The following is a 17347-nucleotide window of genomic DNA, read 5'->3' as shown; positions in this document are numbered from 1 at the left end:
GAACTCTAAAAATGGGTTTCCTGTTAGGCTACTGCGAAATACATACAAACAATCAAATGATCTCCGATTACGCTAAACCAAACATATAAGCTGAATCGACTCTGGAACGATGAGCTTCGGGTTGAAAAAAGGGATTATGTTTAGCATACTTGCTCCAGTTATGCAAATTTACGATGCCCCCTCTAGTGAACAACGACTCATCTGTCCACAGTATTTTTTTTTTTTTTTTTTTTAGAAAATGGTGTTCGTCAATGTCACGGGATTGCAGCCATCTGCAAGTTGTTACCCGCTTTTCCAAATCTGAATTACGCAATTCTTGTACCGGTGTGAAACGGTAAGGCTGATACTTGTTTTGGTGCAATGTTTTCATAACTTTACTTTGTGAAAGTCTACGTACCCTAGCAATTCTGCGTGGAGTCACACTTGGGTTTTCCACTATTCGGTCCAGCACATATTCCTCAACATCGGCAGAACCGTGATCCTGCCCCCTTTCCTGGTTCGGAGCGAGCGGAAATCATTTTCCAACATGATGGAGCCCCTTCACATTCTTCAAATGCCATTCGGGATTTTCTGACTGAACAGTATCCCCAATGGGTTGGTCGTACGGTTTTCTTTCCTTGGCCACTTAGACCACCAGACTTGACTCCAGTGAACGTTTTTGTTTGGGGATTCTTAAAGCAAGAAGTTTACATAGCAGAAGTAACCAGTTTGCAGGAATTGAGGAACCGGCTTGATGGAACATTAGAGAAACTAAGAAATGAAATTTCACTTAGAGCAACGGTTTTTTTCCGTTCGTAAAAAGGTAAGGGCATGTATCAGGTGTGACAGCGACCAATTTCAGCATCTATCGTAAATTTTGAAGATTGTTTAAATGTACTCATTCATGTTAGTGTAACTGTTTTATTACTGATTTTTCCTTTGTGAAAAGAACGGGAAAGTAATGCTTCTTTTATTTCTACTTATTGTTATCTCTTGTGTTTTTTACTTAATATAATGTTAAAACTATTATTTTGATATAAAAGTATCATTTTCTTAAACAAAGAAAGCAACATGCTTACGTGAAAAAGAAAATTTAAAACAGAAAAGTGCGACTCTTCGCTGGTTTTCCTTTTTGAACGAATGCAGATTTTTACACTGCTTCAAACAAAAGCCAGAATTACTGATGAACTTGAAGCCCAATACGATTTGTTGTTGGATCATCTGAAAGCTAGTGAAATGGGCCAGTTTTTGATAGATTTGCCCGATTGTAGCTCATACGGTTATTTTTGAAAATGTCGATTGAAAACTTTGGCACCATTTCAATTCTGAGTGTGTCTAATGTTTCAAAGCTTGTTGGTCGCTGGAAAATGCGACTATGTTGATGGGATAGGTGGCATATTGTAGGATTTAGTCTGCTCTTTCCAAAATGTACTTATTTTGTGTGCGGGTTTTACAGGAATCTCAGAAATCGATCGTTTTCTCAGAATTTTGTTTTTTTACTCATTTTCCTTACACCTACCATAACGCGGTTACGGTTAAGGATTGGACACGATATTGGGTGGTTCTATGCTCCACTTGGGCTCTTCTATCACCCCCTTTCGTATGTCAGATTCGATCAAACTCACCCTGTATATACATTACTATAAGTAAAATATTAACGGAAATACTTATTACAGAAAATGTAGAGTGAATGAGTTGATTTGATGCATAAATGTTCGCCCTTTGTAAAATACAAGGGTTGGCGGATGCATAAAGTCGTACGGAGTTGAAAATAAAAGTTCTTGAACCAAATATAATTAATATAAATTTAACTTTAACGGATATCTTTTATTGCATAACCATATACCATTTTTGTTGATTACATATCTTAGTAAATAGTATTGTGACTAAAGCCCTTGAAAATTAAAACAACAAATTTGCTGTCAAAAACAAGGATATTTATTTCATAAATGGAGTTGTATGAACTGAAGTCAGATGATTTATTTACTTGCTATTGATGAAGAGTTGGCTATCACATACATTATTCTTTAAGTAATAACCCTGCCAACCGTAAGTAATAGCCCATGTACCAGCATGTAGTAGCCCTACTGCACCAACTTGAGCAGTGATGGAGCAGAGTTGACGAACAATGCGCAAGAAAGGTTAATGACCTTTAAAACCACCAAAAAAAATGAATTTAAATCACGTTACTTTATTGCAATATTAGATGTCTTCGTTGACGATATTAATATAAAACTATGAAAGCATTAGCTCAAAAAATAATACCTCGTGGTGGAAAAAAAAACGAGAAAAAAAAGTATAGTCTTTCTCCCCCCCTCAGACGAAACATCATAAAATGCGCAGAAAAAATAAATAGCTTTGACTCTCTGCTTTGGATATTCTTTTATTTGACTTTTCAAAGAGCACAATCGAGTTCCGTTCAAATCCTTTCTTTCAGTGAACTTTCCCATTCACTTCAAAGACTGAATTCTTTACTCATGAATATGGTCACGGCCTCTAAGCAGATACGAAACTCCCTTCTTTATTGGTCACTTTAGCTGAAATTTTGCCATCTTCAGTGGAACTCAACCGAGTCTGGAGGTCGAATGGAATGAGCCATTGCATTTTTTTTTCTCAAAAATAACAACTTCCAAAATGTTTCTGAAACATTGAATTTTATAATCACTGATTGCTGGGAGTTATCACTGAAAAAGGTCTCTGACATTTGATTGAAATGAATCTCAAGAAAAAGAAAACGCAATGGATTTCTCTTTGAGTTTTTACTAAGGTTCTTATTATCAGTTTCGGACTTGAAATTTACGAGATTATTCCATAGCAACTTTAACAATAATGCACGTCTGATCATTACAAAGAGACTTATAACAACAGTAATATTATAGATATCACGCTATGAGGGGAGAGGGGGTTCGTCAAATTGTGATAGTTTGTGACTAGAGGGAGGGAGGGGATAACACGAAGAATACGTTTAAGAAAAATAGCGTGACATGTAACAAAAACGGGAGGGGGGGTATAATGAAGTGTGACACAATGTGAACAAGAGGGGAGGGGGTCAAAAAGTTGAACAAAAGTGTGACATCATTTTGGACAGTCCCCTATATCGATAAAATTTATTTATAAATTAGTTTTTATTCCAATAAAGTCGCCACTTGGAAGAGAAGTACGTTATTTTGCTGATTTTTAAGTTTGAAATCGTGAACTGAGTCATTTGGGATCTTTTTGGAAAGTTTCTTTGGAATTTCAGTTTCGAAAAGTTTTGTTTAGATCCATTAGCTCCCTAAATTTTTTGTTCACCTCAAAAATAAATAAAATAAACGTAGAAACTGAAGAGTAGAAAATAATGTTATTATGATGTGCAGAAATGCAAACTATTCAAGTGAACAAATCTTGAAAAAAATATATATAAATATATGCATCACCATTATCTGTACAATGTAAGCATTACTTAAGCACTCTTAAGGTGCGGCATTTCCTCAAGCGCAATCGAAGAATAACCAATAAGCGATATGACGTATCGCTTTGCAGAAGTTATTAATCTGATTGTATTTATTTAAGTCACGTTGCAAAGCATGTTTGCCGTTTAAAAATACTGTGGCGTACTTCCAAGGACCTACTCGTGAGTCCCCTTGGGGTAAGCACACCCCAATTCCTTAAATGCTGCTCTCGAAATGTTTTCAAGTCCTGTTAAACTTACAAACGGTGATACGCAGAGCTCTTGAAGTATAAAGGCTAAACGGTACTAAAATGAAAGCTTAAAACTTACTTTAAAATACAAAAGATTGTTTTGTAAGCATTATATAAGGTGTTCCGTTTTAACCTGCAAGACCTTTATTTTCGCAACCGTTAGTCCTAGATGTATACTTCCAATTGAAAAAATGTTCAAATTTAGATGTAGAGTTAAAATATTGAAAGTTTGAAGTAAAAATGAAAATATGTCAAAAAAATACAAAATTTAACTTTCTATACGGGCCCCAGGTCCCCTAACTTATATTTAGGGAAATAATTTCCATTGAAAACTAGTTACAACACAAAAAGTTTGAAATTAGTACGACCAATATTCACCGAGGTATGAAATGCAGCGTTTTGTGACTTACACCACATTTCACTTGACGTTTTGGGGGAAATATAGTGGTTAATAGGGCTCGACCGATGGCATTTTTTGGCCGATGGGCCGATGCCGATTGTTGGCCGATTGTTCAAAGATGGCCGATGGCCGATTGTTTTCCTCCAAATGGCCGATTGCCGATGGCCGATGGCCGATGCCGTTGGCCGATGGCAAAAAAAAAGAAAAAGAAAAAAAAATCAAACAGAAATAAATTGATGAGATTGTCAGGGATTTAAAGTATCATTGATTCATTTCACTTTACTTCCTTTTTACGAATAAGGAATTGTAAACACAAAAAAAAAAAAAAAAAAAAAAAAAAATTAGATTTCGACTTAAATTTCGATTTTACGATCACCATATTTATATATATACTCTTGTGATGTCTTCATGCGCGTAAACTTGCGTCCCTCAAAAACGTTATGAAATAGTAAGTTGAAAACTCATACGTATGTAGGTAGTATGATCTAAAAGTTCGAGGACAAATTCTATAAAACCTTACCCTGAATAGTTCACATTGCTGATGCACATCTGTCTACAAAATAGTCACCTTGAACGACTATGCACTTTTGCCAACGTTCGTATAGCTTTTAGAAGCACTCCTGGAAGACATTTTTCGTAACCTCCTGTAAGGCCTCTTGCGCTGCTGCTTTTAACTTCATCGTGGGGAAGAAGGCGACTTTCATGTTGAGGATGCACGTTTCGATTGGTCAATACTCTGATATGACAAACAAATAACATAACGTTTCGTCGGACTTAGTTCCGTGTGATTTTTACCTGTTCCCAGCAAAAAAAAAAAAAAAAAAAAAAATGCGCGCCGCTTTCTTCCGTGAGGAGAAGATAAAGATGCATCATAGAAGGTAGCGAAAAATGTTTCCATGAGTGTTTCCAAAAGTTATATGAACACTGGCAGAAGTACACAGTCATAAGACGACCTTTCGAAGGTGGATGTGCTTCGGTAATGTGAACTATTCAGGGTAAGGTTTTATACAGCTGGTCCTTGAACTTTTGGATCGTACTACGTACCATCTGTATAGGGTGCAGTTGTGCTTCTCCTTTTTTGACTGCTGTGATTAAAAAGAATGAACAACAGCAAAAAAAAAAAAAAAGAGACTGTTTAATAACCAATTGATTTGTCTTTTTTTTTAAATTGAACATATAGCTAAGATTTCAGTAATATTGTAATAATGTATGGATTTAGGTACATTAAACATAATTAAAAAACATTAAATTATGTTGTTTAATCATTCAAAAAAATTAAGAATAAAACTATGAAACAGGAATATTTTTATACTTATTTAAAATTTATGAATAGAAAAGTTTGCATTTTTCAAAAAAACCTATAACAGTGACATAAATTTTGCTGGAAAAAGAAGTAGCCATGAAAAGAGCGAGATTCTTAAAATGCAACTACAATAAAAAAAAAACTCAATATTTACACCAAGTTAATAACTGAATACATATACTACGTGATCTGATGTTTGCACAATATTGAGCAGTTGGACTGTTTAATCTTTTATGAAGCTTTACAAACAAGTTCAAATTAATTTTTTCAATTTAACAATAATTTTCTGAAATTTAAAAAAATTGCATAATAGAAAATCCTTGAAACTTTTAATAAAAAAACTAAAATAACTTATTCATTGATATACATAAAAATACATAAAAATAGTTACAACAGAAAAAAATCGATTGCTATTAATGATGCAAAAAAGACGGCGCATTACGAAATATAAGTGAAACAAGTATGAGAAATACGCAAAATGACACTCCTTGACCAAAATAAATAATCGCTAAATATTTAAAAAATGCTTGAAACGACGAGGTAGGGTTAGGGGATCACCCTCTGATTTTGGAGTAACTCACACTTCGGCCCCAACCTCGGCCTCATTTTTTTAGTACAGAACCGCAATCCCCAACGCCTCGGAAGAGTTTCTGAATCTACTTCAGCAGTTCTGAAGAAAAAATTCAGAAGTCCCTTTGATTTCCGAATTATGTCACCATTGAAAACGTCTTTAATCAATTTCTTACAATAATGCTTTAAATTGTTTCTAAACAATAGATAAAGTTTGAAAAAAAAAAATCTTTAATTTTATGAACGGTGTTAGTTTTAAACAACTCAGAAGTACAACTAGAGTTTAATTTCAGAAATATAGGGAGTGGAAGGAGGGGCACGCAAATGTTCTCGGAAATTCAAAAAATAGTCGTAAAAAATAGAGTTCATAATAATCATAAACATTCAGCAGAAAAACCCTTTCAAAACTTGCACCCGAGTTTGTTTTGACGTGCAGTGGCGGAATTAAAATATAGCAAATGTTGCAATTGCGCGAGAGGCCATATAACCATAGGGGCACCGTAGGAGTTACAAAAATGCTTATGATAAATGTTTTACAACTTCTGTGATAGAGAAATAGGGCCCCAAAATGTATTTCGACGGGCCCCAAACTTGTAACTACGTTGAAGCGATACAGAAAAGACTGCATAACTGTGATTCATATAACAAATACCGAAAAATTACAAATTGCCGTCGGTTCAAAGGGACTCTAATAAAATGACACAAAAACCGGTTTCGCCATCTCATATTTGTTTCCATGGTCTGAGATGCTATATTAGTTTTGCATTGAAATAAGTAATAAATAGCCACAAAAAATGAGTAAACAGGCTTTTCAGAACACCCGAGCGAAAACAAAAAGGGAAGTGCACAACTGGAACATACGCACACCCCACATGCGAAAATTTATCCTTCTACAGCTTACTATTTTTGAGTTATGACTTAGGAGAGATGCATACGTACATCCAGCTGCAAGAAACAACGCAATAATTAACTTGTTTGGTACCTGAATGCAGTATTAAAAACTCTTTTAGGGGCGACTAAAATAGAAATTCATACTGAAATTTAAGTAAACAATTTTATATAATAGCAATAACTCCCTTTACTTTGTACTAAAAAATAAAACAGCAAAGGTCCTTTCTTTTTCAAAAACATCGGCCAATTCCATCGGCTTTTCGATGTTTTTTAAGGCCGATGGGCCGATGTTTCCTCCAAGTTAGCATCGGCCGCCGATGCCGATGCCGATGGCTAAATTGTTGAACCATCGGTCGAGTCCTAGTGGTTAACAAGTGTTTAAAATTATATGTGTGCATAGAGTGTGGTTTTTCAAATTGATCGAGGTTTCGTCGTGTGCTTTTGCGTATCACGGCATAACATCTTTATTTATTTTAAAATAGCAATGAAAAATATAAATACCTTGTTTTTCTTACTTTGACGAAATGTCATTTTTCTGAAAGGGCGATAAGTTACATCTCATCTTCTGTATGGTCCCTTAAAACTTTGATCTGGAATATCTCTTTGAGTTTTGCTCACACAAATGCCAAATTTTGTGTGTCAGTAATAGTTTTCAATTGATATTATTTCTCTAAATATAACTTAAAAGACCTAGGGCCCGTATAAAACGTTAAATTTTGCATTTTTTACTTATTTTCATTTTTCTCCAAACTTTCAATGGTATACGCCCAAAATGTCGCGGCCAAAATGTCGCGGGCCAAAATGTCGCGGGCCAAAATGTCGTGGCCAAAATGTCGCCGTCCCAAAATGTTGCCGGTCCAAAATGTCGCAGTCCCAAAATGTCGCCGGTCCAAAATGTCGCCGTCCCAAAATGTCGCCGGTCCAAAATGTCGCCAGTCCAAAATGTCGCCAGTCCAAAATGTCGCCAGTCCAAAATGTCGCCGGTCCAAAATGTCGCCGTCCCAAAATGTCGCCGGTCCAAAATGTCGCCGGCCCAAAATGTCGCCAGTCCAAAATGTCGCCAGTCCCACAATGTCGCCGGCCCAAAATGTCGCCAGTCCAAAATATCGCCGGTCCAAAATGTCGCCGGCCCAAAATGTCGCCAGTCCAAAATGTCGCCGGTCCAAAATGTCGCCGGCCCAAAATTCGCTAGTTCAATTGGTACGAAAAATTTAAATGTACGTCGATGCTTTTCAGCATAAAAGTTGCGAAAGAATATTAATTGCCTTTCAAAGTAAGTTCCTTCAAAAATTCCAAACGTTTTCTCCTGTCTTAATTTGTAAACATCAGATTAATTCCAGAAAATTAATAGTTTTCAGAAAAACATACGTTTTTCTATATACTATTACGAACGTAAACATGCGAAAGGCTGCTGCAACGGATTTCTCTTTCTCGTTTAATCTGATTAATAATAATACTCAAGATGTAACGCAAAGGATCAAGATGTAACGCAAGGATTCAGACAAAAAATTAGTATGGAAGTAAAACTAAACTGTTCTAAAGGCGAATGAAAGAATAGTGAGGCGCGATGTGAATATGGCAAGAGAATAGGCGGTTTGTATTTTTTGGCGTAATGAAGTAAAAACAAATAACTCCTTCACTCTAGCATATTATTACCTTAGCGACAAGTCAGTCATTTAGGGGATCAGGTGGAATGGCCCCCGACTTTGAATTTTTTTTTTTTTATATATACAAGTGGAAGTGCTTTTTATAGCAATCCTATGAAATTTGCATTGGTTATTAGGGTGGGCCGAAAAAACTTTTTTTGGAAATCTGTTTTTGGATAGTGCGGACAAGTTGCTATATGGGCCCGTTATTACCCATACAAAATTTCGCTAAATTTGTTTAATATTTAGCCGGCGCTATTTGACCTTGAAAAACTGAAAAAAAGGGCAAAAATGCACTTTTTCCAAAAAAAAAATAAAAAAAAAAAATAAATAAATAAATAAATAAAATGGAGGGGGGGGGGTTAAAAATGAAAGTTTGAAGCTAGTTTCAGCAAACATTAGAAGTATCTGTCAGTGAATTAGTTGAAATCCTCAAAGACTTTTATACATTTCGTCGAATATTTAGCTACGCTCCTTTAAGACTGACACATGGGAAAAATGAAAAAAAAAAAAAATTTAAAGTAGTTTCAAAATAAGTAAATACTGAAATGTTACGCAATACGTTGCTTAGAAAAAACAGTGAAAATTCAATCAATTTTATGCGACACTTGTACGCCAATTTTAAAAAATGCACACACTCAAATAAAAAATAGTTACATAAGATGCTAATTTTTTAATCTTTGGTTCCAATTGTTTCTCCTGGATAATAAACGGCGCTCAACTGCTTCTATTATTCCTAAGATTATGTTATAACTATTTTATATATGTTTGACAAATAGAGCCCTTGAGTATTAAAAAAATGTGAATCCTCTGAAGTCTTTTAAACGGGAGCCGGACATTTCGAATGTCATTGCATTATTATCTTTGTTTTGGCATACAACACGACTGTTATGTAGAAACGCGCGAAAAAGAAAATAACGCGAGCAAGCACAAGTAGTCTTCTATTTGGACCTGGAAGAGATTTGTCTCCTCCCGATGTTTTATTTCTTCCAACATATGAGGACATTATCAGATGTTATCAAATCACTAAGATGCAAATAAAGGGAGAAGGAAGTAAGCAACCATCTTCAGCAAGTGTGGCCGCTGTAGTTGCAAAAAAAGTTATTGATATTTGGGGGCGTGCTTCCCTTCCCCTTGTTTCGATAAGAAGAGTGATTACCATGATTTTATCTTATTATTCTAAATATAATAGCGAATAGCGCAACAAAAAATGCTAAAAATATAAAGACGCAACTTTTACAATCAAAGCTTAGGCAAATTTAAAGCAGAGGCTACGACTTTGACGTTTGTGCCTGCAAATGCGCAGATTTATATTTGTGTAATTGCAGAAAAAAAGCAAAAGTCCCTGATAGAGAAAAACAATTTCTAATTGATCAAAGGACAGTAAGAAAAATGGCTATTGGAAAAGTGGATAAGGTAACAAATAATGCATATTTCGCTCATCCTGAACAGCTACTGATGACAATGTTGTTTGACTCAAGAAAATACATTCGGGAATTAGCTGTTAGGTGCATTCTGAACTCTAGAAATAAGAAGATGAAGAACTCGGATGGTTACGATATTTAAGCGTCCTAAATTTAATTTTGAAGCCATTGATAATGTTGATTTAGTTCATTGGGCAAACTGTGTTGCAACAGAGTCACCTCTTACAATGCATCTAAAAGACCAACAATTGAAAAAAATGTGCAAAGAACAGCCTACAGAGTTCACTTTTGAGAAATTTCCCTGTCACACGGAAGCTCTGTGGAACGTTGTGTGAAACTAAAAACCGAGGCTGCAATAAAAGTTCGTGGTGAAACTGCACGAGATGGATACATTCGTCCCAAACTTCAAGCTAGGAAAGAACTTCCATCATTTGATAACAAGGGACAATATTATTCCAAAAAATAATATTCATTATGCATGAGGTATTATAAATCAAATTTGAAGATTTCTTTTTCAAAATTTTACTATCTTTATATGTAATTCTAGAAAATGTATGATATTATTGCGTGATAATAATTATTAAGATTAATAGTGCTATCTAATTAATTAGTCTAGGATTTTATTTTGAAAAATAATTTTCACAATGGTTTTTAAAAAAATTCAATATTTTTTCATTTTTTTCCAATTTTTTGATGTCCGAAAGGAGCGGTTAAATACTCATTAAAATCAATGAAACATTTTATGGGCTCGAACTGGCTCATTATATAACATTTTCGGTGCATTCCAGCAAAATATTTGGAAATTAGTTTTTTAAAAGAAATTTCGACACAAATTCATTTTTCTCATTTTTTTCGGTTTTTTAGTGTCAAATAGCGCCGGCTAGATATTTTTTAATATCCAAGAAATTTTTTGTGAGTGCTAACTAGCTCATCACGCAACTTTTGCGCGCTATCCAAAAATTGATTTCGAAAAAAAAATTTTTCGGCTTTTTTCGGCCCACCCTATTGGTTATATGCCCGTTATCCTCCCTCTCCCCTTTCACTGGAAAAATTCGAAATCACGGGCCAGAGTGGAAATTTAATTTTCTCATAGATTTTTTAACATCACCCTAAGAACTGTAAAAAAAAAAAAAAAAAAACTGGAGAGGACATTTGTATGTCCTTTGCGACCGGGATTTTGGGACAGCAAAACAAATGTTTAACAGAGATGACAGATTATTGCCGTGGAAACTCCCATGTCTTATGAGTAAAATTCTGAAATTACGTCGAAATGTTCACCGTCAAATCTTTTGAAATCAATGAAACCCGTAACTGCTAAAACAGGTGTCTTTCACTCAGATTTTTGAAAAACGACTCTACGCGATGACAAATATTTTCAATTCTCAACATTCATGAAATTTATATATTCGATAGAACATCAAGGGGGACAATTTCAGAACAGCTATTTTATTAGAGGTTTTCAAAAGGATACTTTCATGCTTGCGAAGTAGCGCTTGTCAGCTGAATCACATTTTCCAATTTTAAATAGAAAAGAAAAAATTTCATAATGTAGGGTGAAATAACTGATATCAATGAGATTATTCAGATCAATTTTGACCTAGACTTATTTTTAAAATGAGTTTCAAAAAGTAATAGTTCCAGCTCAATATAGCTTGGTAATTCAGAAAGAAAAGAATACTGATAATAATAATAATAAACAAATAAGTTTTTCCCTCTCAGAAAAAATTGCTGTTTTAATTATTGAATTTTTACTACGCAAATTGTATAAGAATGCAAACTCAGTTTTTATTTAACACCCACGATAGTTAAAGTGCTACAAAAATGAGAGGAATACACGGCTAATTTAGATTTTATTGATATCTTGCTCAACCTCTCATATTTAAATTCAGTATATTTTTCATTGTTTATTTAATTACACTGACTCACGTAAACGATTACGAAACTCAACTTAGAACGAAAATAAGGCTTGTTTTCGTTCAATTTCACTTACATACTACATTTTTGTATGAATCCTCGCATTACTTCTTGAGATATAGCAGTCACATAAAACGATAAAAATTATTCGGTGATCCATCCTTTTGGGATGACTGAAGCCAAAAATAAATGAGCAACTCGCCCTTTAAGATATACCTGTAGACCAAATTTTGTCTTAACCCTTGTACAGTAGACCCTCGTTTTACGCGGGTGTTATGTTCCACGGAAATGCTGCGTAAATCGAAACCGCGTAAATTGAGACCTAATATCAAAAATAGGGAATGGGTTCAAAATAGGGATTAGGTTCCGTAGATAAAAAAATACTTCATTCTAGTGATGACTAATTGTATAAAAAGTTTAATGTGTACTTATATCGATTTTTATGCATAATATGCATAAAGAAAACAAACTAATTTCGTGTTCTGTTTATGAAGAAGAGCTGGCTATGATAGTCTTTTGGTAGTCATTAAGAATTTTTCCTCTAATTCTTTGCTGAGCATTAACGCATCCATGACCACTTGCGTCATTTCCTTGATAAAATCTTCCTTTACTAACAAATCAGAAAAAAAGTTTATTTCTATTGTCTACGAATGGTTCAAAATTTTCAATGTGAGCGTTTTTGGTTGTGTGTCACCGGAGTCGGTATCCTCGTTGGTTTTGACCTCCTTTGTCACTCCTAAAAGCTCTTCTTCCAGTGAGTTCTGAACTGTGTGAGTTTAATCACTTTACTTCTAATGGAAAAAGCTCTGGAACCAATCGCAAAAAATGTCTCCAAGGACCCAAGTTCGATTATTAGCACGCCAAAATGCAGTTAGTTACGAGTAATCTGCAATCTATAGGAGCTTGGGTTTTGAAAGAGAGGAAAATGTTATCTGTTTGCATTGCCGCATCAGCGTAAAACCGAAACTCATCTGCGTAAATAAAATAAAGGTGTCAAATCTTCAACCGCGTATAATCGAAACTGCGTAAAATAAACCTGCTGAAAACGAGGGTCTACTGTATTACTTTTTGAGATATATCAGTCACAGATAATAAAAAAGAAAGGAAAAAAACATTCGATTGCTCCACCCTCTGGTGTTATTGGCTCCAAAATCTGTCCCCCTGCTGCTTCCTAACATTTTATTTGATTCCGTTCATCATTTTTTGAGCAATGACAGTCACGCATATCGATGAAAACGTTCAGTTACTCCACTATCTTGAACGAATTGACGCAAAAAAACCACGCAGCCCTAAATCATATATGGGTACTTGCGGGTATCGTTCGAATTCTTACTACAGGTTTTGACGTAGAATGGCCCCAAAAAGTCGGTCACATACAAACGCACACTATTCTTGAAGAAAAGTTTAAAATAATTTATCGAACGTCAGAACTGAACGCCGTCAGAACGTTTTACAGTTGGTAGATAGCGAGTCACAAGAAATAAGATAACGTAACGCTTGTATTCTATTTGTTTGCTGAAAAACAGCCGAGAGCTGCGAACCAAAACGGAATAATCTTTTTAGAATTCATCAAGAAACTCAGTTAGTCCAGTCCCATTTTTAACGGAGACATTCATTAAAGGCAGTAATCATTTATTCTGCAAATTTGGTGTTAAACAGCGTTTTTGTACATTTGCATTTTTCTTACCAACTGAATGAGCGAATTTTGGTTCTACGACATTTTGGACAGGCGACATTTTGGCCCGGCGACATTTTGGATCGGCGACATTTTGAACAGGCGACATTTTGGATCGGCGACATTTTGGCCCGACGACATTTTGGACCGGCGACATTTCGGCCCGGCGACATTTCGGGCCGGCGACATTTTGGATCGGCGACATTTTGGCCTGGCGACATTTTGGACAAGCGACATTTTGGATCGGCGACATTTTGGCCTGGCGACATTTTGGATCGGCGACATTTTGGCCTGGCGACATTTTGGACAAGCGACATTTCGGCCCGGCGACATTTTGGACCGGCGACATTTTGGAAGCGACATTTTGTCCCGCGACATTTCGGTGGCGACATTTTGACCCCAAACCCTTTCAATGACTTAACTCTGCATCTGATTTTGAACATTTTTGCAATTGGAAGTATACATCTAGGACTAACGGTTGCGAAAATAAAGGTCTTGCAGGTTAAAACGGAATACCCTATGTTGCAAAATTAGTAGTACATTACTGGTTATTTGTTCCTAACTTTAATTATTTTTGCTAAATCCGACAAATACAAATAAATTATTAATGAGAACAAATACTGTCTTCTGTTAATAATAACAACTATCAGCAATGTAACTCAATCCAGACAGTGCTTTAGTATTTCAGTGGTACGCAAGTGATGTGGCAGTTACTTGAGTGGTACGCAAAAACAAAAGGCATGAGAACTGCTATTTTAAGGGATTATATAAATAATTTTTTTCTTTTGGTAAAGAGAACATAAGTATGAAATACTAAGAGAATACTTTTTGGTTTTGAATGCTAGCCCTGTACCCTCAAAAGTTTTGACTGAAGCATATGAGCATACAACAGAAGGAAATATTTTACAAATTTTTAAATGCAATACAAATGTAGACAATTAAAACTAAATGAAAGTATATAAGAACTTAAACAGAGTTTAGTTTGTTTATTAGTCACAAAATGTCTGTCGCCAGATACGATTTTTTTCAGGGAATGTTGAATTGTAAACATTATTTACTTTAATAGAAAACATTCTGTCTAAATTGAACCGCAAAAAAAGTTATCTGTACAAACTCAAGATAACACCAACCAGAAACTCTTGACTTGGAATCGTGTTGTCGTAGCTTGATATTATTTTTAACAAAAAATAAACACATGGTCGACACTTTCGGCGACTGATACTTGATTCTTTGGTAGCCCTTTTCAATAAAATGGTCAATTTAGAGCTATCGTTTTTTGTATACTTGGAAACGTTACGTGCTAAGGTTTACAGGTGGCCAGTGTTCCTAAAGTCGAGTTCCTCCAGTGACCAGTGCTCCTTCAGTGCAAATGGCTGAATTTGAAGAGATCACCTTAATCGGTCATCATTGTTTGCAGTGATTTCTTTTTTGAGCAAGATTAGCTTTAATTTTGAGGTCGGAATGTATTTTAGTTCACATGAATTTAAATTCTAAGATGTTTGGGTAGTGATACTTTTTCTACCTTTTATTACTTTCTCTTTAACCTCATTAAGGAGAACCCGGGGCAAGATGACGAAATGGGACAAGATGAAGAATATCGTGCTTAAGTTTTTAGACACTAGATCATAGCTTTATTCATGGAATGGTTCATGAAATCGTTAGTTTAGAATTTTTTGAATTACTCAAAAACTTTTCATGCAATATCCAAATTTAAAAAAAAATCGTTTTTTTGTACACATTCAGCGTCAGAAGTTTTTTTTAACAAACTTTGTTCGAGGCAAGTTCGTCTTTTGCATAAGGATTGATATAGGGTTTAATTAACCCGGTAGGCGCTAATGTTAGTTTTTTTTTTTTTTTTTTTGATCTGTTGAAAATCAAACAAAAGTATGCTCAACTAAAAAAAAAGTGAAGCGTGAGTGTGAGGGAGAAAAGGACAACCTAGCAGAACTCTTTTAAAAAACAGTGAATTTGTCAATCACCTATGAGGTCATTGCTGTTACCAGTAATGTCATACGGGAGGAGAGTGTAGACGTTCAACATTTCTACACCTTAAAACTCTATTTTCAACTTTTTTTTTGAACTTTTATTCAATTGTTGAATGAGTGTTTGACTTCTTTTTTTTTTTTTTTTTTGTTTTCAGTGACGTTTTTACGATATTTTAAACCTTTTTTTTAAACTACGAGAGAGTTGGATTTTAAAAAAGGGGGACATAAATTATAATCTAAAGTACAACCACATTGCCAAACAATTCTCTACATCACGTACCGTAAAAACTCTCAGTCCCGCGGGATCTTCAAGCATATTTTCAAAGCTAATATTCCAACTGACTACTGACTGTGGTTTATTTTTGCTCGTAGACTTCCCTTTCTGGGTACTCCGTCCAAACATAGTTCTCGGCTGCACCAGACTGATCTTTTTGGAAAGCTGTAGGAACTTCTGAAAGAAGAAAAAAAAAGAAAATAATGAGAAAATGATAAAATAATTAATCTTATTAAGGAAGAGAAAACCTACGGAAAACCAACAGTTAGGTAGAATGATAGCAATTCCTTAACTAAATAAAAGAAGTATTTTCTGGAGATTTTCAATGACTTTTTATTTTATCATTTTTATTTACTTTTTTCGGTTTTATGACACATCTTCTTCGTTTACTATGTAGCTTTAATATTCGATCATTTTGAAGAAGTAAATCTGCCTGGTTTAAAAAATATTTCATCGAATGCTATAAAATCACAAGAATACGCTGAAAAGAAAGAGAGTTAGTCGAGTTAGTCTTAATACCTTCCTTGTCGATTTTAAAATGAAGTGTTTTTATTGTTAAATTTTAAAGACTTGATGCATCAATTTAATGTCTTAAAAACTAAATATATTTGGAATTATGTGTCTTGTTTTAGAATAAAAAATACAACAAGCGCTTCATTTAAAAAACTAGACGTTATTTATGATACGTTTTAGGTACAGAAAAGTGCGTTTGGATGCTCTTAAAAAGTCCAAGTCAACCATTTACCTTCCGGCTCCGCAGCCCCATTTGTTTTCCCCATTTGACGCTTTTTCTGAAAACATACTGCAAAAACACAGATTTCTTCCTTATTTCTTAAGAGCAAGAGACTAATATAATAAAATTTTAGGAGTTTTTTAATTTATAACTAATTAAAGAGCTGGTATTTTAAATTTCGGCGATACACGTCTCACATTCGACCAAAAAAGAAAAAAAAGCTAATAACGTAAACAAATGCATTTAAATTTTTAATAATTCCATAAACGCAATGTTTTATTCAGGGAGGAAATGAGATATTTGGCACAATTCTTCTGAACACACACACACAAAAAAAGCCCCCCCCCCCAAAAAAAAAGAAGAATTTTGAAATTAATCTACTGTGTTAAAATATATTTTACAAAAACGGGCATATATTTATATGCCAAATTCAAAATTTATTAATAATAATTGTTATTGTCTGTTATTATTGTTAGCATTCTGCATACCGTTCTTCATGGCTCAATTTTACTTTTAAGAACTGCCTACAAATTAAGTTTCAAAAAAAAAAAAAAAAAAAACGCTTATAGTTTAAAACTATTTGAGTAACAACAATTAAACTAGAATCACATTAATAATGTACGGTTCCCTTTATGTTTAATTTTGAGAACACGTGGGAATATCATGGGAATATTAAATCATTTATCACTCAAACACTCCTATGACACAGTAGTACAGTGAGAGTCGGTGTCGACTGGATGTTGCAGTTATACCACTTACTAGACAAGACGTGTTTTGTGTTTTTAAGAGTTTCTGAAAGTAAATTTTCAAATGCTTTAATATATTTATGCACATGTGACTTGAACATTGATATTAATTGTAACATGTACTAG

The 17347-nt window shown here is 34.6% G+C and overlaps 1 protein-coding gene across 1 annotated transcript in view; it reads right to left on the bottom strand.

Annotated features, from left to right (window-relative positions):
• LOC129218238 (regulator of G-protein signaling 1-like) overlaps positions 1 to 17347 on the bottom strand; it is a 105660-nt gene that overhangs the window by 14236 nt on the left and 74077 nt on the right. The window contains exon 3 of the mRNA XM_054852463.1: positions 15749 to 15919. Coding sequence (XP_054708438.1) covers positions 15749 to 15919 — 171 coding nt within the window. The remainder of the gene's footprint in view (positions 1 to 15748; positions 15920 to 17347) is intronic.

The sequence above is a fragment of the Uloborus diversus genome, chromosome 3 (genome assembly GCF_026930045.1).
Source record: "Uloborus diversus isolate 005 chromosome 3, Udiv.v.3.1, whole genome shotgun sequence".
In the NCBI taxonomy this organism is placed as follows: domain Eukaryota; kingdom Metazoa; phylum Arthropoda; class Arachnida; order Araneae; family Uloboridae; genus Uloborus; species Uloborus diversus.
This window is presented reverse-complemented; position numbering and strand designations above follow the sequence as displayed.